This window comes from Micrasema longulum, unplaced genomic scaffold (genome assembly GCF_059751315.1).
Source record: "Micrasema longulum isolate JH-2025_06_02 unplaced genomic scaffold, ASM5975131v1 h1tg000501l, whole genome shotgun sequence".
NCBI lineage: Eukaryota > Metazoa > Arthropoda > Insecta > Trichoptera > Brachycentridae > Micrasema > Micrasema longulum.
The window spans coordinates 759,138-781,963 of NW_028277698.1; the positions used below are offsets into that span (position 1 = coordinate 759,138).

At 32.5% G+C, this 22,826-nt stretch overlaps 1 protein-coding gene across 1 annotated transcript in view; it reads left to right on the top strand.

Moving 5' to 3' along the window:
* LOC148281050 (uncharacterized) overlaps positions 1 to 22,826 on the top strand; it is a 257,044-nt gene that overhangs the window by 175,075 nt on the left and 59,143 nt on the right. The window contains exon 5 of the mRNA XM_088227376.1: positions 283 to 412. Coding sequence (XP_088083502.1) covers positions 283 to 412 — 130 coding nt within the window. The remainder of the gene's footprint in view (positions 1 to 282; positions 413 to 22,826) is intronic.

Sequence of the window (22,826 nt, forward strand, 5' to 3'; positions counted from 1 at the left end):
TTTTAATCTTGTCGATTATAATGTTCTTAGATTTACACTCTCGCCTGATTTCATCATTCGTAACCCTGTCATAAATCGATTTCCCGCACATTTGTCAAATGGCATTTAATGTTGCTTTCATCCTTTCTCTACTAGTTCATAAGTGTTGGGACAAGAACCTCCATGTACACTGCCAGTCTAGCTTTGATTAATATATTTTTATTAACAATTACAGTGCTTGGTTTGCTTATTTATATAACTGTGACAAGAAACATAAAAATATTAAATATAATTTTATTTTAGGTGTTGGATCCCGATGAATTGCCCAGAAGAGCGAGATGGACGATCATGGTGACAGCGTGCCTACTTCTTTTTCTCTGCTTACTCCTAGTTGGAGTAACCCTGAGGATGGCGCCGCTGATAGATGACATGGGTGAGTTAAACATTAGTTCCTTAAGGAATTAAAAAAGGAATTTGGCAGGTTACACAGTAAATATTACTATAAAAACTTATCTTACCATCCCGCTCTATCCCTCGATCTAATATATCGTCGTTGCGCCGGAAATATCAGAATCTGTGGAGTGATTTTTTAAAGTATTTTTTACTGCTAAATATTAAATTTATTTGAAAAAAATTTTCAACAAAATATTTTTACATATTTTTTCTTTTAATGTAAAAATAATAATAATAATATTAATATTTCGTTAGTATACTGGCAAAAAGCTTTAACTCTCAAATCTCTGTTTTGAGAAATCAAGCATTTAAGTTTTGTTCCAATTTTACTCTTCTATATCTTATTTACATATAGTAAGATGTTAAGTGCTCATTTAAGAAAATGATTTTAATTTTTCCGTTTCTTAATTTTATATTAAGTTATTTAAAGCTTTAAGCCTGAATAAAATACCGGGTATACGACTTAACCTTAATTTTATTTTGAAAACTACAGATATATGAAATTTAATATGACTTTATTTTGCCAGGTTGTAGAGCGTTAAAATTTTTACAAAACTGCATCATTAAATGCAAAATATAAAGTCGAATTCACATATTTTCGAGTTAACGTTTTTTGCCGGTATACTCACGATTTAATTTATATTTTTTTATAATAATGAATAAAAAATACGTTGAAAAATTAAGTCATCAAAAGGTACACTGTTTTATCAATTTTTACAATATTTCTTAACATATATTTTATTGCCGCCGCGACACAACGACTCAATGAAATGAAAAAATGTTTCTTACACGAATGTTTTCATGTGTATTGTGATTTTGCTTGCTGTCTAAAGAAACAGCAAATAAATGAAAGATTTTGAATTGTTGAGGGCAACCCAATATTTGCTAAATAAAAAAATGAGATGTGGTAGGTAAGCCAATAACGTGTCTATTTGTGTATGTCTTATTTAGTAAATGTGTATGTCTTGCCTAATTGAGTAAATGCATAAATTAACAATATTTTTTCACATTACAATTATTCGAATTATTAAAAAAAATTTAAAGTATGAAAGCAGCGTGTTCTTAAACTATCACCCTGGAAAACAAAATTATTATTTAATATAAGCCACGTTGAAAATGATTCGATTTTCGCTACAAGAAAGACATGATTTCACGGTATTACAATTCCGAAAACGTAATATTATGAAGTGATCGGGTCAGATCCGGCCCGCGGCGTCTTTGTTTCCGGCCCGCGATGCTTTTATATCCGTCCCGGGAGCTTTTATATCCGGTCTGGGAGATTTTTATCCGGCCCGCGGAGATGGGGACCGTTTAAATTTTGTGTCCTGAATATTTTTTTAAACAGAACTCAATTGTTTGCTTAAATTTTAGGGTGATCAATTGTAGACTCCACGCATTGTGTAATAAAATGTACAGCCATAAATAATAAATTAATGATTTCAGAGGCTATTTTTTAATGAACATTAAAAATATGTTTCTTACATAGAGACAATCAGTGGTGATGCATTGAAGATGTTAGGATTTGTTCTGCGTACTGCCAGGGTTTTCGAAAATACCCGCGTACTGAGAACTCTTTACAACTCCTTGGTGCGAAGTAGACTCGAGAGTGGCTCGATGATTTGGGGGCCACATGAACTGAAGTACTCTCTTATGATAGAGAAAATCCAAAAGAAGTTTCTGAGATATCTCTACATGAGAGAGTGCGGGTATTATCCTTGGCTCTACCCGACCGAGTTTCTCCAGGGTATGCTTGGCTACAACAGTTTAGAGACTAGAAGGAATGTGTATTTGACCACACATTTTTATCGATTGTTGCGCGGTATGATCGATAATTCTGAAATTATGATGAGCATTGGTTTGTATGTTCCTGATAATTACCTAAGACAGCGTCAGCATAGATTGTTTCATATTCCGATATTCAGGACCAACCTGCCTATGGTTATGCCTGTTGGAAGAGCTACCGCTATGTTGAACAACATCGCTCTGGATATTGATCTGTTCCATGTATCCGAAGGGGTTTTCCGGAGCAGGATTCTTCGACTCCTTTGACATGAGTCTCTTTCGTGTATTTTTTTTCCTTTTTTATAATATGTACGTATTGAATATATTTTTGTAATGTATATGTTATATTTAAAATAAATAAATTGAATTGAATTGAATTGAATTGTGTTAGGGTGAAATTGGCTCTGCGCCAATCAACTTTTATAGTGAAATATCTTTAGTATCAGAAGATAAACAAAATTTTTATTTATCTATTGTTCTTAAGTACGTAAAAATATATTTAAATTAAAGAGGTGCATTTGCTACTCCTTCGACACCTTTTTTATTTTATTTTTATATTTTTTTATATGGAAGTTGCTTTATTATTTATCAATTCATTATAGGTCTTGTGTAAAATTAAGTATTTAAGTAGTAGTAGAGATGAAGGGTAGCGTAATTAATATTAAGTAAGCAGGTAGAACGGGAGGATGCCTTTGACAAACTTCGATGAGGCTCGCAACCCGTCAGGTCGCTCCTTCCGTGGGGGCGCACAGAGGAGGAAAACGCAAGAATGCAGAATTGCGACATGGAATATAAGGGGACGCATGGGTGAAAAAATGAACGAATTGTGTGATGTGATGAGGAATAAATGTTTAGATATATTATGTATAACGGAAAGTTGGAAAAAAGGAAGCGGTTCGATGGAACACGGTGACGCCCTGGTTCTTTGGTCAGGTGTCCCAGATACAGACAGAGCCTGCCAGGGTGTTGCCGCGTTTCTATCGCCCAGAATGATAGAGTGTATGAAAGAGTATGTCCTTATAAGTTCTAGACTTATGTTTGTCAGATTCAAGATTGGATTGACGAGTATTATTTTGATAATAGGATATGCTCCTGTGAATTCCGACTGCGAATCTGAGAAGGATAAGTTTTGGACAAGTGTGATGAATGTAATGAATGGAAAAAAAGATAGTGAGAGAGTAATACTTGCGGGAGATTTGAATGGGTGGGTGGGAACTCGAAGAGACGGGATGGAGTCAGCCCTAGGCATGTTCGGGGATAGAAAACAGAATGATAATGGAAGAAGACTGCTAGAAGTATGCCTGGAATGGAATCTTTTTGTGTCAAATACGTTCTTTGATCATAAGGAAATCCACCAGTATACGTGGGAAAGAGGCAATGAAAGATCTATTATCGACTATGTAGTCATTGACTCTAGATTGAGGCCTGTAACAGTTGATACGCGGGTGTACAGAGGAGCCGAAATGGAAACAGATCACTTCTTGGTGGTATCAAGGGTAATCTTGTTTCAAGGATGGCGGTCCAAGACCCGCAAAATGCAGGCGCCTTCTAGAGTCAAAGTTGAAAAACTCCAAAATGATTGCATAAAAGATAAATTTGAAAGGGCCGTAAATCTTTAAACGTAAATCGTTAAACTGATTGATGAATATGTGGAAAATATGAGTATTGATGCAATGTGGGAATGTTTGAAAAATGGTATGTGTGAATCTGCTATGGAAATATGCGGTATAACGAAACAAGGAAGAAAGAAAGGTGATGCTTGGTGGGACGATGGAATAAAAAAACTAGTGCAAGAAAAGAAGGAAGCATGGTTAAATCTGCTGACAGTGAATAAAGCGATTGGTAATAGGTATACAGAATTAAAAAGCATATATAATGAATGTAAGAAGAGAGTGAAACAAGGTGTGTGTGAACGAAAAAAATTGTTGAAAAAAAAAGAGGGAATCAAAATGACCGAGAACTTCCAAGAAAATATAAAGATATTCTGGAAAGCGGTGAAAAATTCCCGAAACAGTAATGAAAGTGGATGTATGACAGCTATAAAAGGAAAAGATGGGAAAATGGTGACAAATGATAGTGGAATAAAAACAAGATGGAAGGAATACTTTGAGGAGGTGTATGAAACACATACAGGAAATATAAGCACTGCAGCACCTCCTCAGGTAAGTTTAAATGCATATGATGGTACGACAGAGATAAGAATGGAAGAAATAAGAATTGCTGCCAAATATATGAAGAATGGAAAAGCGCAAGGTTTTGATAATGTTGCTACAGAATTTATAAAGGCGGGCGGTGAAATAATTTTTGTATGGCTTCACAAACTTTTCAACCGATGTTTAGAGGAGGAATACACTCCTCCAGACTGGAGAAGGGCTGTTGTTATGCCTCTATACAAGGGAAAAGGTTCAAGAGTAGAATGCGGAAATTATAGAGCAATCAGCCTTTTGAGCGCTGTTGGCAAAATGTATGGAAGAATACTGATTGATAGAGTAAGAAAAGTTACAAAGGATAGAGTGTGGGATATTCAGAGCGGTTTTATGAATGGAAGAGGATGTATGGATCAAATATTTGCTTTACGAAACATGACAGAAAAATTTCTTGCTAAAAACCAAAAGCTTTTCTGCGCATTTGTCGATCTGCAAAAAGCGTTTGATAGAGTTGACAGAGAAAAATTATGGAAGGTGTTATCGGAGTACGGAGTAAGCGGAAATCTAACACGTGCTATTGCTTCTCTGTATAAAGACAGCACAGCGTGTGTTAGGGTAAATGGATCATACACATCGTGGTTTGACATTCATAAAGGAGTGAAGCAGGGATGTGTTATGTCACCATGGCTGTTCAACGTGTATATCGATAACTGCATGAAAGAACTGAAAGACTTAAGAATGGGAGCAAAAATGGGTGATTTAAAAGTCAATTGTCTTTTGTATGCTGACGATGCTGTACTCCTTGCTAATAACAAAGAGGAACTGCAATTCTTGGTAACAAAGGTCTACGATGTATGCAAGAGAAGCGATTTGCTGATGAATGTCGATAAATCGAATGTGATGGTTTTTGAAAGAAATGAAAGTATGACTAAATGTGAAATCACTGTGAATGGAGTTATACTAAAACAAGTAGAGGAATTTGTGTATCTGGGAAGTATGTTCACTAGGGATGGAATGACTGAGAAAGATATTGAAAGGAGGGTGAGTGCCGGGAACAGAGTGAACGGTGCACTTAAATCGACCTTGGCAAATAAATGGTTGTCACAAGAGGCAAAATTGGCAGTTCACAACGGAGTCCTGGTCCCATCCCTGATGTATGGGAGCGAAGTATGGACTTGTAAAAACAGGGATGAAAGTAAGCTGAATGCTGTCGAAATGCGATCTCTCAGGCGAATGTGTGGTAAAACTATGTACGATAAATGCACAAATGTTGAGATCCGTACATTATGTAAGGCTGAGACAAGCATTATCGACAAAATCAAGAAAGGAGCTCTGCGCTGGTTTGGACATGTAGAACGAATGGACAGCGAGAGAACGGCTAAGAATATTTACAATGCGAATGTTGATGGATGCAGAAATAGAGGAAGACCGAGAAAGACATGGCATGACCAAATCCAACAAATACTTAAAGATGGACATGTCAAAAGTCGGAATAATCGGCGCGCGTGCATGAGAAGATGTATGAATGTAGAGGAAGCGAGATCTGTATGCAAAGATAGAGTGTTGTGGCGTTCTATCCTCTCTGCCTACCCTTACGGGGAAACGGCGTGATGGTTTGTTTGTTTGTTTGTTTATATTTCAAAAGTGAACTTTTCTGCAATTATTTTTTTTCAAATTAATCTAAACTGTTGGGATCAGGAGGGATATACTAATGTGGGCCAATCAGCATTTGCTTGTGGAGAGGAAACTACTTAAAACTTTGCAGGAGAAGCCGACCTGTTGGCAGTAGTCAACGGGCCTTCCGTTCCACTAGAGGAGTGTTCGGCATTTTGTTCCCTACTTTGGTTTATTTTACCAATTGCCTGCACTATATTGACCACGTATGATACTACCTCTCGTGTGAGCTCTTTATTACCTATCGCCGATGGGATGTCGCATGGATCTTCACCCAAGCTTCTGCATCGCGCCTCCAGCTGCTGTCTTTGAAATCTGAAAAGGGAGCAATGCATCAACAGGTGAGGGACATTTTGAAGAGTTTCATCGTCGCATGGGCAGCTGTTCTCGGAGAGCTTGAAGCGATGCAGGTAGCTCATGAATCCACCATGATCCGTAAGCATCTGGGTGACCTCGTAGCCAGCATTCTGCATTCTCCTGAAATCATAGTAGAACACTGCGGAATCTTTTGCAACGAAAAGGCAGAAGAAAAAGCTCGGAAAGCTACGCTCAAGAAAACAGTCCCCGATTTCACAGATTTGCCGCTCAACTTTGCCAAAAGGAAAATAATAAGCATGACCCATTAACTCTGGAACGATCGTTATTTAAGTGAACCTACCGGAAGTATAACGAAAATGTTTTTCCCAACCATTTTCTATGCCTATGATTTCCTTCGACGCCTTGGGACTGTATACAAGGGCTGTCTTTTCCCAAAACTTCCCTTGAAGCTCGTTTGGTTTTCGATATACGTTTAAATAAATGTATCCACCCAGGAATTTGATGAAAGGGAACAGACTTACGTTTTTCTTCCTTTCGCGGTTGTTTTATTAGAACTTCACGTTATTTTAATTGATTCCGACACGTTTTCTTAGATCGATTTTGATGATGCGGTTTTTTGTGACTTGTTCATGACGATGTTACGAGAAGTACTGTTTTTTCTTGACTTGCCACCGAGAAGGAAATGACGTCTGGGACTGAGGAAATCTGAACAAGGGCCACCGGAATCATAAAGGATATAATGGTTTGACACTTGAATCAAAATATACACGAATTCGAAACAGGTGTATCTTTTTAAAACATACATTTTTTTTTTGGTTGTGTAGTTAAGAAATGAAAACTTAGTTATTAACTGATGCTGTATTTAATTTATGGATTTAGTTATTAATATCAGATTAATTGACAAATGTTTACACATTCACTAATTTATATTAGCGTTATGATTCATATGCTATTTTAAATATATTTTTTTCTCTCATCGTTCTTTTTTCCAATATTTTATAATAGTAATAGTAATTCTTTGAGATGGTGAAAAATTCTGTGCATTCATACATTCATTCTGACCCCCTATAAACCGGTCGACGTGTAACTGAAAATTAAAGTGGTTAATACAAATTTAAAAACAAATAATTGTAAAATGTCATTACATTTACATTGAAAATGATTATAAATTAAAAAAAAAAAAACATTCCTGTTATTTTTCTTATAACTTCAAATGTTAAAATCTGTAAAACCCATTTTTTTAAAATAAATTTACAGAAAAAAATAAGGCCTTAAAATAAGAAACAGTTGTTAAAAAAACTTCAAATGAAAATGGAACCAAAAAAGTGTTTTTATATTTTACATAAAAGTTATAGAACTAATTAATTTATATTTTTACGTATTATAAATTGTTTTCAGTTAAAATTTAAATTTTTCTGATCTAAATTTTTACGAATATTATGCATGTGGTTGCAGGAAATTACCTCTATAAGACCTTGGAAATTCATAAAGATGTTCTGATTTTATGTAAAGTAAAGCATGTTTGAGGAAATAAAATAAATGAATTCGTGAGTTGAATATTTGCTTATGAAATTATAAATACTTTTGACAGCTTTCAGAGAAAAACTTTCTTTTTGGATCCCAAACATATAACACCTGCATATTTTTCTCAAAAATGCTGGGTTAAACATATTTTCAATGGAAATAACATAAACGAAATAAGATCTCAAATCATCTTGAAAAATTATATTTTAAAAAACTCCGTCTTATCTTAAATTAAAATTTTGCCTTTGACAAAAGACAAATAAAGATCAAAAGGTTTTCTCGGGTTTAATTAGCATAAAAATAGAAGGCAAATTTGAAATGAAAAATGAGATGGCTGAAAAAACTAGTCACAATAAAGGTGAAATAAAGGCCAAAGGGAAAATGAGAGGGATTAAATAATGAGAGATGAAAAACTAAAAGATATAGATTGTAATAGAAAATCGCAGCAATACAAGAAATTCGTAAAATGTTTGCAAACTGTTTTGCCGATTTTGACAACCTGTTTTTGTAGGGAATACTAATTCTTTGTGTTGTCAGAAAGAATTTATTTATTTATAAATTTATTGCAAAAAAAATAATATACATACTTAATAACAGGGAATCTATATAAAACCAATTAATGTAAAATAAAAACGGAGTGTTCTCTGTTTATGATAGTCTCCATCTAACATGGCAAAGCCTGTTCTAAGATGGAGATTTTTTATCTTTAGAGCGTAAGTAGTCCTATACTAATAAAACAATAACATAAAAAAGAAAAACTAAAACTACTTAATTATAAATGCCTAGCTAATCAAATGTAAGAAATTAAAAATCATTATTATACAAATATAAAGTATATATATATGTGCCAAGAATACATGTTACTTAAATATAAATAATATATAATAAAACAAATATAAAGCAATGAAATACATAAAAGTATAAATAATATGTGTACCAATTGTATAAAGTACTACGTTTATTGATTTACATATATTTTTCAAAAAAATCTCTCGCTACACTATTTATACGTGCAGTTATTTTAATTTTAAAATTTGTTTTACAATTTGAGTCTTTTATATTTGGCCATAAATCATTAAATATTTTTGGAGCAATTACATTGTACTGCTTTTTACCAAAGGCGGTTGATACAAATAGGACAATACAGTTAATTTGTGTTGCTGAACGAGTGTTTATATTCTGTTGGGTTCTTTTGACCTCACTTAATTTATCATAAAATTTAAGTAGTAGGCACCTTACAAACAATTGTCTTACATCCAATATCTTTAACTCAGCGAATAGATCTTCCGTTGAATACCTCAAGGGTTTTTTGAGAATGATCTTCATGATCCATTTTTGTGCTATTTTTACTGGTTCAAGGATTGAACGAGAGCAACCTCCCCAAGCTAAATTGCAATATGATAGTTTGCTTTGGCAAAAAGCAAAGTAAATTTGTCTCATAAGTTGAGCATTCAAATTATTTCTTAGGCTTTTATAAATGTATGCTGATTTCCGTATTTGCTTGGATATTTCTATAATTTGATCTTTCCAGCTAAGTTTAGAATTGAATTGAATTCAAAGTTTGTTTGTTTTGATTATTAATTTAGTTTTTTACACTAGCAGCTATTAAAATGATGATGTGCATCTAATGCACTGTGTTTGAAAAATAGAAAATATGAATACAAAACATTATAAATATATGTGTGCGTCCAGGCGGTTTTTGAACTCATTAACCGAGCGTGCGCCAATTACTTTCTCGGGAAGGCAATTGCATTGCTCCACAACTCAGTTTGTCATGGAAGTTATATTTCCTCGAACCATAGTCAATATTTGTTTACTTATCCAAAGTTTTTCTTTTTTCCTTGATATTTACTCGTATGTTAGTGGGACATAACTTTCAGTAGCTTTCTTGGTAGTGATTTTGAATTTTTTCACGTAATTACTATTATGTGGATGTAATTTGTGATCTCCTCATTCCTGAGAGTGAATCCCAACGCATCATAATTTTCTTTTATGTTTTCCTGACGAGACAATTTTATTACTGTTTTCGTGGTGGATACCGGGGAGAACCAAATTTTCGCTGGTAGTACTAACTGCTTACTTTTTTTTTATGTTGGGATGATAATTTACATTTGTGCATAAGTTTTCACCATTGCTAATAATGAGTTCGAGGAAATATTTTTGGTAATTTTGTTTGGGCATGATGGTATTTAAAGTTTGGTCGAGATTAAAATTTGTATACGTTTCTTTAATTTTTTCATGCATATTTTCATTAATTTTTTTTACACAAAGTAATTTGTACATTAACGGGCTTATTGCTAAATGGCAATTTCTTCCAACCAACCAATTAATTTTTTTATGTAATTTAAGTTACAAAACATGTTTAATAAAAAAATGAAAAAAAAGCTGAAGATATGCAAAATGGAAATAACTTCATGTGTATATAAATTACCTTAAATCAATACTATTACTCAAAGAGAAAAATAAATAAAGAGGAAAGATGAAAGGAGGAAAAATTAAGGAAGAGAGAGGATATGTTAATTCAGACGTGACACATACTGTAGTAATATATTTATTTATTTATTTTATTCATAAAAATATATAACGGAGTTGGGGATAAAACATATAGGAAAGTGGGAGAATGCACATTATTAAACACTAGCAAAAATTAAAAATTTATTACATAAACCATTTCAATAAACATCTGGACAACATGCTTAATAGTTTATAAATCTATGCGATATATTTGATAGTAGATAGGAGATGATTCCACAGTCGAGCCGCATGGACACTATATGAGTAAGAGAAGAAAGAGGATTTGTTGATGGTTATTAAGAGGGTGCATTGAGAATTAGAACGAGCAGGAAAACCATGAACTGAGAAGCGTTGAAAAAAAAGTTCAGAGCTGTCAGATCAGACGATCTTCGTGGCCAGTTAATTTATCCCCGCCGCAAGATAACTAATTCTGGAAATTTCGTCTGCAATAACTGCATTGTTTCTGCTGCAGTGTGGCAGGTTGCACCCTCTTGTTAAAACCAAATGTCATCAACATCAATTTTATTCAATGCAGGTCACAAAAAGTTAGTTAACATGTCGCGAAAACGCTTGACGGTAACTGCATGGCCGGTTGCATTCGCAAAAAAATACGGGCCAACGATTCCGCCAGTCCACAATACACACCACACGATAACACGCGGTGGGTGCAGAGGCTGTTGATGGATAACTCGTGGGTTTACGGTCCCCAAATTTGACAGTTCTATTTATTGACGTATCTATCAAGTTGGAAGTGCGCCTCATCGCTGAAGATGATTTTTTTGGAAAAATCACCATCGAAACGTTGAAGCTCCATTACCCAATTGAGGAATAATCAGCGCTGCGCATGGTTTGTTAGCTTATTTGAATATTGTAAGGGTGCATGTGCAGATCTTTAATCCAAATTTGTTACAAGGAGTTTTTTGAGAAGTTTATTTGTTGACAACGATGACGAATGGAGGAGGATGGAAGTTCGTGTAAACTTTCTCTAACTGCCGCAATGTTTTTAAGCGATCGACTTTTATGAGTACGACCACCTGTTTTATCATCCTGAGCGGAGCCAACAGTTTCAAATTTATTAATTGAGTTCCCCACAGCGGCTCAAGAAGCATAATGATGATATGCGACATTTTTGAACCGTCTCTGTAAAGTTCTCACCATTTCGCTAAATAAAATACGCTGCTTGACTCCATTTTAAACGTTGTCGATGACATCTGCAAAATATCTGCGTTCCATGTTTGACAACAAAAATGACTTTAAAACGAAAAATTCAAAATTCAGCATCTCAGATCATTCACTGCCTGCGGTGGTTTCTTGTAGACGACAAATTCTATTCTAGGGACCAAACTTTGCCATATAATTTTAAGGGTAGGTATCGATTGCTATTTTTACCGATAAATCTTATACCCAGGTGTACCCGAGTTAAAAGAAAAGTTCAAGAAATTAGGAAAATAATGAATATTTTCCAGTTTTTACACTTTAGTGGCAATTTCAGTTCTGTTTTACTAAAGTGTCTTTTATTAATTTTTTTTCTCCATATTACCTTTCCGCTCTTAATGATGATATGGCACTGATTTAAGGTTTTGGTTCTTTTTTAAATAAACACCTGTATTTTTCATCCACCTGGCACAGAGACAAATAAAAAAAACCCTTTAAAATAAATATTTCTGTGAGTTGAATCTAAAAGAACCAATATCAGATTTCATCATGTCATATTTTTCTTGCCACCATTTGCAAAGGGTCGATGTCAATTAAAAAACTATATACTTCACTATTTCACACACACATACATGTGTTATAATGTTATTTATTAATATTTGTTATTAAATACGTCAAACAGCTCATTATGACAGCACAAAAAAATAATTACTCTCCTATAATATTACGATTTTCGACATTGGCCCTTAAAGATCCAAGCCACAGATTTTATGTCAACGGTAATCAAACCCGAGACCTGCATGGTAGGCAAACGTGCTGAGCCAATTTTTTTAAAAAATTGTATAAAGTGACATATTACAACAGAGATGAAGAACATTTTAGAGAAGGTAATATCGAAGTCTAGGCATCTACAGGGCTTATAGCCTGTCATTGGCTGGTTTAAGTGGCCACTTTACACACTGTGAAACATTCACCATTCTGCCCATATTTGAATATTTATATCCTTTCAATTCTTTCATCTGTTGATGTTTGTGAAGTTAAAGAGCTGAAACCTTTATTTATACAGGTGAGATTCGTGCAATTGAATTATTTCACATACATGTTAATATAACAGCTCTCAAGGGAGTTGAATCCAGTCCTTGTCTACAAAAATTTGGACAAAGACAAAATATTTTTTTATAAATTGTCCTCGTTTTGATACGTTAATTTTTTATTTTGTTTATATTTTTAGTGTTTTGTATTTTGTTCATATGACCATTTATTGTATTTTGTAAATTCTATAAGCTACTAAATAAATAATGATGGTGAATTGCGATCTCTCGGATGAATGTGTGGTAAAACTATGTACCTATATGATATGTAGGTGCCCAAATATCGAGATTCGTACATCATGTAAGACAAGCATTATTGAAAAAATCAAGAATGAAGTTCAACGATGGTTTGGACATGTAGAGCGAATAGACAACGAAAGAACGGCTAAAAAGATTTACTATGCGAATATTAATGTATGTAGAAAACGAGAAAATCCGAGAAAGATACGGCGTGACCGAATCTAACAAATACTTAAAGATGGTCTTGTAAAAAAATCGAATCGCGTGCATGGCAATGTATGAAGGTAGAGAAAGCGAGGTCTGTATGCAAAGACAATGACATAGCGTTCTATTCTCTCTGCCTACCTCTAAGGAGAAATGGCGTGATGATTTGTTTGTTAACGTCAGAACAAGCAAGTAACAGTGGAAATAACAATCGATATTTTTTATTTTAATTCCATTTTATTAATTTTTCACGCCCATAAAACTTTTACAAACATAAACATTATATAAAACATGAGTACATGAACAACATAAAATTTTAAAAATACGAAAAAATTAAGGTTAATATTTAGAAATATAGTAGGTATTATTATAATACAACATAAACATAATATTTATTTATGTTTGATACGGAATATATATTTATTTATTTTAACACTTTACATACATATGTATAAGGGCGGGCATTTTGCCTTAAGGCAATTTCTTCCTACCTACCCAATCCGTTCAATTTGAGAAAATCAATGGAATCGAAACATATTGTTGGTTTATTAATAATTTCATTATGGAACAGAAAATTGATAAAAAAAATAATTTAAGAAGAAAAAATTGAATAAATATCTACACTATACTATGAAGAGAGGAGAGTGTAAATAGGGAAAGAAAGAGCGAGGAAAAATGAAAAACTTAAATATTCAGGAAGTGACATTTCATGCGTGATTTGAATGTAAATAAAAAATGGGCGTCTCTGACATTATATGCATTGTTTAAAAAAAATATAAATATAAATATATATCCATGTTTACCTAAGCAGAACGCCTAATAAGATAAATATTGTTTTATTAAGATTAATCAAGAATATGTACACAGAGTGTACGCATGTGTTATCAAATAACACAAGTAGCTTTATGACGCTTGTGCTTGATCCTGTATTTAAGTTGACGTATGTTTCCTTGGCAGTACCTAAAAGATACAATTCATTAGGGAAAACCGCTTCACACGAGAACCGGGTTTAGGAGAGTAATTAATTATTATAATATAAATTCGTCTACCTAAAATTACAAAAGGACTCTTGTAATTGGGTTAATTAGGCGACAAACCGTTTCGAAATTCACTGGAACCTCGTTTTACACGGTTTTAAAATAACACGGTCCAAAAATTAGATAAAAAAAAATCAACATTAGTTTAATAATGCGTAATCCATTGACATATTAATACTTACACACTAGCAGGCAACAGTCTAGTATCGCTCTTCGGGCCTCGGTTGATTAATAAGGATCTCAGGCACTGTGAAATTTTGCCCTTTTGAGCCTCGCAGTTTATTTTTTCTTGTTCGGATCAATCTAAATGTAAAACCACTCAAAATTTACAGATATAATAAACTAAATATCCCAGCAGCCTCCGTAGTGTAGTGTTTAAGATGATTGATTCACACACCGAAGGTTCCGGGTTCGATTCCCGGTGAAAACACAAAAATTTAATGTGGTTTTTCTCAAACCTGGGTGTACTGTGCTGTAAATCACCTCTGTTATGGGCCTCAAGGCCTGTTGTGGTGCAAAAAAACGGAGGGCTCAAAGCATGTCTATGTTTTATATGGCAATGGCGCAATCTATCTTTCTATACTGATGTTATAAATGCGAAAGTGGGTTTGTTTTGTCCTTCGCGTCTTAACGGACCGACCGAATGACGTAATTTTAGCCAGGGAGATGAGAAGTGAAATAGGACACTTACTTTTCATTTTGAAAATGTACACTTAAAAAGTAATTACATATAGTAACAATGAGCAACGGCATTTGAAAATAAGTTGGCGGTAAGGTTCCCACGTTTCCTAAAATATATATATTATTATTATTATTTATTTATTTATATACAAAAGTTTATTGTACATTATTTGAGACATAAGTCCCAACGCTATGGGACTAAAAAGCCTGTGTTGAGATGGGACTAGCAATTAGTTAACACAGACACATATTTTTTTTTAAATACATATATATTGCACATCAATATGGTAAGCAGTAAACTCAAACATTCGGAAAATCATCAATGAGTTTCCCCACACAAATCCCTCCCACTAAGGAAAATCCAGTCCTTAACTACTTTCTTGAAAATGGTTTTTGTCTTCGAGAGCTTAATGCGCTCTTCCAAAATATTGAACACTCTCGGTGCGATAAATGAGAGATTCCTCTGAGCAAAAATCGTGCTATCTTTATCTATGGTTGGTTTGGTTTGCTTTTCCTTTTAGTTAAGTCGAAACTAAGTCATCATAGACTAACAGATCTTCGTATTTCTTTCATAGCGATAGTTCGGTAGTCAGATGGCAGAAGGGACCATTTGTATTTTTCAAAAATGTTCGGGAGACCTGAAATAAGACTCAATTCAAAGACTTCAATCCAGAAACTAAAATATTTTACTCTTACTTTTCAATAATAAATTATCGTTTTATATTTTTATTTATTTAAATCTTAAAGTAGGGCACACATATCATACATATTGTTATGTGTGTTCTAATAATAACATTGCAAATATATTTAATTTATAAATTGTTTATCACATATGTCTTGACCATTATTTTTAATTTTGATATGTTTTTTTCTTCATAAATATTAATAATCTAGTCCTTGTCTACCAAAAAATTGGTCAAACTCAAAATATTTTTCAAAAATACTTCGTCACAAGTTCATATGAATTAACCAATAATAAGGGAGCTGTGAAAGATATCCGGTTTACTTACCATCAACGGACCAATCGGCAGAACTGACCGAGAATAAGTAGAAGAGAACCTCTGACCTCACATACGGAGTAATTTCAGTACAACAAAACTATAAAAAATCATAGTTCTGATAATACAGTATATAATCAAAAAAATGAAAAAAAATACCCTGAACTTCCTTACTAACCCGCCCTTATTTCGTCGGTATACTGAGAAAAATCCATTTGAACGTTTGACCCGACGAAATTCTTTTCCGGTCTTCCTCATTCCATCTTCCGTTTCTTCCGATACTATCTATCTTGATTCCTTTAAATTGTTTGAATATATGAGATTTCGAAAAAACATATCTGGTAAATGGAATCACCAGAAAACATAAAAAAGTACTTTAAGTTGGTTTTATACATGCTATATTTGAAACTTAACTTACAATTCAAAGGACTTTACCAGTTAATATTGCTCGAAAAATATCATATACCATACAATTCTGCATTTTTTTATTGTTTTCTCAAATTGTATTATTTAGCTGGTTTTATCAGTATAACGACGATTATATGAGTATACGATATATGTTTAAATAAAAATAAATGTTTCTTAGAGGTTTTGATTTAACCTTATAATTGACAATGGAAACCAGTCCTTGATTAAAAACATTTTGACATATTCAAAATTTTGTTAATTTAAACTACAAATTTTACTTACAATTGACATGTAAAAAAATGATAAAAACTTTTTGAATAAATTTTATTCGATAAAATAGAGTCATAACTCAAAAAAATCTGAATTAGAGCTACGAGTATGTATATTGAAAAAAAATAATTTAAAAACTTCAATATTATCTATAAAAAAATATTATTCTAATTTTGTGAAATAACCGCTTGATGACATTATAATATACTTTATTTAAACGCCGCCATTCTCAAACAGTGTCACTTTTTAAATTATATTGCGTATGAAAATCCAGATTTTATTTGAAAAATGTAATAGCAAGGGAGACAAATTAAAATAAACGAGTACACATAAGCATTGCTTTTAATTCTCATTAAACGGTACTGTCGATGTGTTTTTACAGCACAGGCAAGCATTTAAGAAGCAAGCGGTGTTGACAATCCTGACTCGCGATGATACACTTGCCATGTCCGCTTAGATTATGCCATAGTTATACCTTTGTAAATTTAAATTGATTTTAAGATGGTTTAGATTAAATATTATTATAAAATATATACTCATTAATGCCAATCTGTTAACATTAACATATTACAACAGAGATGAAGAACATTTTAAAGAAGGTAATAAAGAAGTCTAGGCATCTACAGGGCTTATGACCTGTAATTGGCTGGTTTAAGTAGCCACTTTACACACTGTGTAACATTCACCATTCTGCCCATATTTGAACATCTATATTCCTTCAATTCTTTCATCTGTTGATGTTTTTGAAGTTAAAGAGCTGAAACCTTTATTTATGCGAGTGAGATTCATCTAATTGAATTATTTCACCTACAAACTAGGCAACGCCTGAAATGTTCATTTTTTCAATTTCTATACATCTTCATGGACCGGGTGGATTTATCAACAATATTTTAAGTTTTTTCAAATTTTTGTAGACAAGCACTGGATTCAACTCCTTGGGGAGCTGTTAACCGCAACATATTACAACAGAGATGAAGAACATTTTAAAGAAGGTAATATAGAAGTCTAGGCATCTACAGGGCCTATAACTTGTCGTTGGCTGGTTTAAGTGGCCACTTTACACACTGTGTAACATTCACCGTTCTGCCCATATTTGAACATCCATATTCCTTAAATTCTTCCATCTTAAAAATGTTCTTCATCTCTGTTGTAAAATGTTAATGTTAACAGCTCCCCAGGGAGTTGAATTCGGTGCTTGTCTACAAAAATTTGGACAAACTCAAAATATTGTTGATCAATCTGTTAAGGCTTCAATAGACCTGTTGATTGGTATAAAAAAAAGGCTGGAAAAGAAAAACACTTAATAATAAAGCAAAATAAGTAAGCATTCAAAAGGTTGTTACTGTATATACTCACTGTATATACTTATGTTTGTATGTAATGTAAAAGGTACTTGTACCAAATTAGACAACGGAGAGACTATCACTCCCTCTCACTTCTGTTCAATGTACTTCATAGTCCTAACGCTCCTATATACCTGCATGAAAAATTTCAACGCTTATCAGTTCATGTTTTACCTCTTCGTTCTCATTCTCAAGGCACTCTCTTAATACCCATACACAATTCCTCTTTCTTCTCTAACTCATATAGTGTCCATGCGGCTCGACTGTGGAATCATCTCCCATCCACCATCAAAGATGTTACTACATTATCTCTGTTTAAATCACGTCTGAAGATACATCTCCTTTCTCTTCCTTAATCTCTCCTCCTTTCCCTTTTCCTCTTTCCTCTTTTTTCGTTTTTCCCATTGAGTAATAGTTTTGATTTAAGGTAATTTATAAACAAATACGTTTATTTCTATTTTTATATACTTTCAGCTTTTTAATCTTTTTTTTCTATTGAATATGTTCTGTAACTTGAATTATAAAATTAAAACTTTTATTTTATTGGTTGGTTGGAAGAAATTTCCATTTGCCAATAAGCCCGCCAATGTACAAATAACATTATGTACAGAAAGTTGAATAAATAAATACCGTTAATTCTTGAAAAAATAAAATAATATTCCTACTGCTATCTAAAAAAAATAAAAAAAATAATAATACGTTAATTTGATTTTTAGGCTATTCTAGAAATGATATTTTTTGAAGTTACGACTATTTTATCGTTGATATACATTTAAGTGACTTTCTTCTTTTTAATCTCTCTTCCAATCTGCCACAAGCTGTCTGTCAACGAAATACGACGCGTTGTAATGAGTAATGATCCAATATTTGCTATTAATTTGTTCATGCGAAGGACAGATTTATCAAGGGCAAAGGATATTTGAAACTATTAACCCAATCTATCAATGTGGGTGCTTATCAATCAGCTTTCGTACGTGACTGTGATACGATCCTCCAATTTGTGCCTTTTTGATAAATTATATTTCACTAACAGCCTTTCGTCCTCTTGTTCAAAACACGAAGAATATTCTGAAAACAAAAAACAGAAAAAAAAAACTTATCCACTCACTGACTTTTCTATGTCTACCGGTTTTGGGATGTACCCGTCTCTTCGGACACCAATTAAACCAACATGCAAAACGCACCATATATAAAACCAACATGCCATGCATTTTAATAAGCAACCCTTTGCACTGATTTGGTTATGAAAATATTTTACTTTGTGGGAGAAAAAGTTTTAAAAAGAGGGAGGGGATGAACGGAAGGGCGTGAATTCAATAGTTATAGGTTGACCAGTACAATAGATCATCGTATTATGGGCTGTATAAAAAAATGGTTTGTTGGTTTTATATTTTTATGCATCAACTATGGTGAAGGTGGGTTTTGCATGTTGGTTGAAGTGGTGTCCTGAGGAAGAGACGGGTATATTTCTTTGCATAAAACAATTAAATTGTTATTAATAATAAAATTAAATTTAGCTTTAGTGAGAATTATTTATGTTGTAAATCGCCATTTTAATTTCTCTGTTAATTTATTCTTAGGTGTTGTATAATACAAAAGTTTGGTTCATTTAGTACATAAAAAAAGATTAAAAACTTTTAAATGGGGCGATCATGATTATATATTGTATTATTAACCTATGTAGATAACCTGACATAATATAAAAAAGGGCGTAACATTTCACACATGTGATTAAATAGAAACGTACTTTTTTTAAAAAGTAGTTCAGTATGTCGACATAATAAATCAACAATACTTCGAGTTAAATTAAAATTAAATCCAGTCGAATCCAGTCCTTGTCTACAAAAATTTGGACAAACAGATAATATTGCTGATAAATCCACCAGGTCCACGAAGAAGTATAGAAATCGAAAAAATTCAGGCGTTGCCTATTGTGTAGGTGAAGTAATTCAATTAGACGAATCTCTCCCGCATAAATAAAGGTTTCAGCTCTTTAACTTCACAAACATCAACACATGAAAGAATCGAAGGAATATAGATGTTCAAATATGAGCAAAATGGTGAATGTTACACAGTGTGAGTAACATTCACCATTTTATTATGAGCCCAAAAATTAAATACGAGTACAAAGGAAAGTGACACAAATTTTAATTTTTCAAACATTTTATCCATATTAAATTTATTGAAAAATCACTCGCAAACGAGTGGAGGCGTATAAAAAAATATTTATACACAAAGGTAATTTGGGAGTCCCCCTCACTAGGGAAACCTGTTCTAAAAAGGACTACAGTGTTCAAAAATGTTTTTTTTACGTATTTCACATGTCATTCAAATATTTTTTAAATTTATTTTTTTTTAATTTTCTTTAATTTCTCTTTTGCAATATTGTTTTTCAGTTTACTTAATTTTAAGTGGAAGCAAATTAAACAATTCGGCAAAGAAATAAATTATGACAGATGTATTTTGTACGCCCCTTCTTCTTAATATGAAGTCAAATAAATAAAAGCTTCGCCCCTTTTTATGATGGTAATAAATTGGTATTTAAAATAAATTAAAATTACGCTCTTTCTTCACTTTGACTACACATTTCTCAATAAACGCTTGAATTAATTTTTTTTCCTTAACTTTTCTCTCGTATTCGGGTTGGCCTTTGATCAATTTTTTTTCCGGAATTCTGTGTTTTTATTGAAATTAATAATTTTCTAAAGGAAATGGTTGTATTGTATAATGTTCTTGGTTCATATGTTGGTATTTTTAATTAATTTAACATCAATTTTGCTTTGTTTTTTAGTATGGTTAATTTCTGTAAATTTTCGTGAATTGATAGGGTAATATTAATAATTGAATTGAATAATTGATAAGCTGCTGCGGGAATTTGTGTGGGGTTCAATGATCGTGTTGTAGATGATTTTGCATGAATACTTATCAACAAGTAGTATTCTGGTTCTTCCCAAAATTTAAATTTTTTCGCAATCGTTTTCGTGATATTCTTAGTGTTTTGATGAAATGTATGTTTCAATTGTGCATTGTTTATTAAATATTAATCATTTATATATGGTATAATGATAATAATATTTAAGTTTTTAATAAAAAAGTCATATTTTAAAATATTTGTACATTTTTAACACCAAATAAACAAAATAAATAAACGCAAGTGCCACGCCCTTTCATCATTTTTAACCCACGTGTATACAAATTTAAGTACTCTGTGCAGACCGAATTATACTTTGCGAATAATATCTGCTGTGGTTACAAAAATGCTCGGCCAATGTCAACAAATTTATCAGTTAATACGCGGGTATGGGATATTAAACGTAGGCACAATGCTCAGACACGAACATCCCATAAACACACACACTACAACGATACCGTGTATGTTTGCTGTAAGGTGGTAAGCTTTGGTATTGTGACGTCAGCTACCTCTATTGTTTTCACGGTGCACAAACTGTATTTGGAAAACTGGTGCATGTTATTCTATTTGAAGTTTTGCACATCGGTTTTCAAGGTAGATGTTTGAAATATTTATTCACTCATAGGCACTAGGTGTTAGTCGATAGTGCATATTGTTTAGTACAAAACTGAATTATTCGATTGTTTTTCTGGGATTTCATATTTTTTTTCTGTCCTTTGATCCATTCTCATGACGTCCCTTTGCATCAAGTAAGAAGAATTTAAATTTTAAATGCATTAAAAATTTAACTCACATTTCTCCAATGCAGGTCCGTCTGATGTTGCTGCTATACACAAATAAATGTAACACGTATTCAAAAGGTCCATTTTTTGTATAATTTCTTTCAGCATTCCTCCAGTATTAGCATTTGTTCTCTTATTCTAGGGTTTTTCTCCATAATTAGACGTAAGACACTGTTTAATCATAACTTAGGATTTATATTCAATTCGAAATTATACCTTAGTAAAAGAGTACGTGTTGCTTCAAAACCGGTCGGTAATAAAGTTAATAAAAAGTGGTTCAAAACGAACTGTTTTGATTTGTATTTAATTAACGAATTTAATAACGACATTGTGTTTTTCTCAATCAAAAGTTAATGTCTTTGAAATCTGATACTATCCAACAATATTGTAACCAAAAGTTCAGTAGAATATTCTACCCTTTAAAGGAAAGCTAATCAATAATAATTAGTGACAACGCCTTGACTTTGGTAAATTAATTAAGATATTATGCTTTTGATTTATTGCGTAGTGGATTAGAGAGATTTTATTAGAGTTAATGTTATATTGTAGGTGTTAATTCTTTGGTATATATTTTTAAGACCTTCTTAGTAATTAACTGCTCAAATAAAATGCTTTCGTATTTTATAGGTATTTTTTAAAAGCAAACTTTCGTGTTTATTTTTAATATGTCAATTTTTTTCAGTCAACTAATAAAATAAAAAATGCTATTCATTATTAAGTTTTAATACTCGTATGAAAAAAAAAACTATAAAATAAATACTGAAATAGAGCTAGCAATACGTGTTTTTAGATAAATTAATATGATTCTAGTATTATGGGAATAACGGAATAAATGGAGTGGATAGGAGATGATTTCACAGTCGAGTTGCCATTATCTAATAAGTGATAAAATCAAAAACATATTTTTTTGGAAGGTCAAGTGGAGCGTTAGGAATACGGAGTACAGTAATTTGGAAAGTGTAGGTATTATAATGTCTCTGCTGTCTAATTTTCAGACATTTCAATTGCCTACGATAATCAGATAAGTAGATAAAGGGTCATCTTTCCTAAGATTGTTTTTCGCGAGAATTCGTATAGTTCTTCATACATACAAATAAATAGAGAAGGGAATATGACACCAGGCATTAACAAAGCCCATAACTTATTTTACATTTCCAATTTTGCATATTATTAAAAGATAAATATATTTTTTATTTATAAGATTTATTAAATATGTAAATACGACGAAGAAGATTTTACAAAAGCTTTAATAGTTTTTATGAATAACGTTTCAAAAAGATTTTTATAGTTTACTAAAATTTTAACGTACTAGACT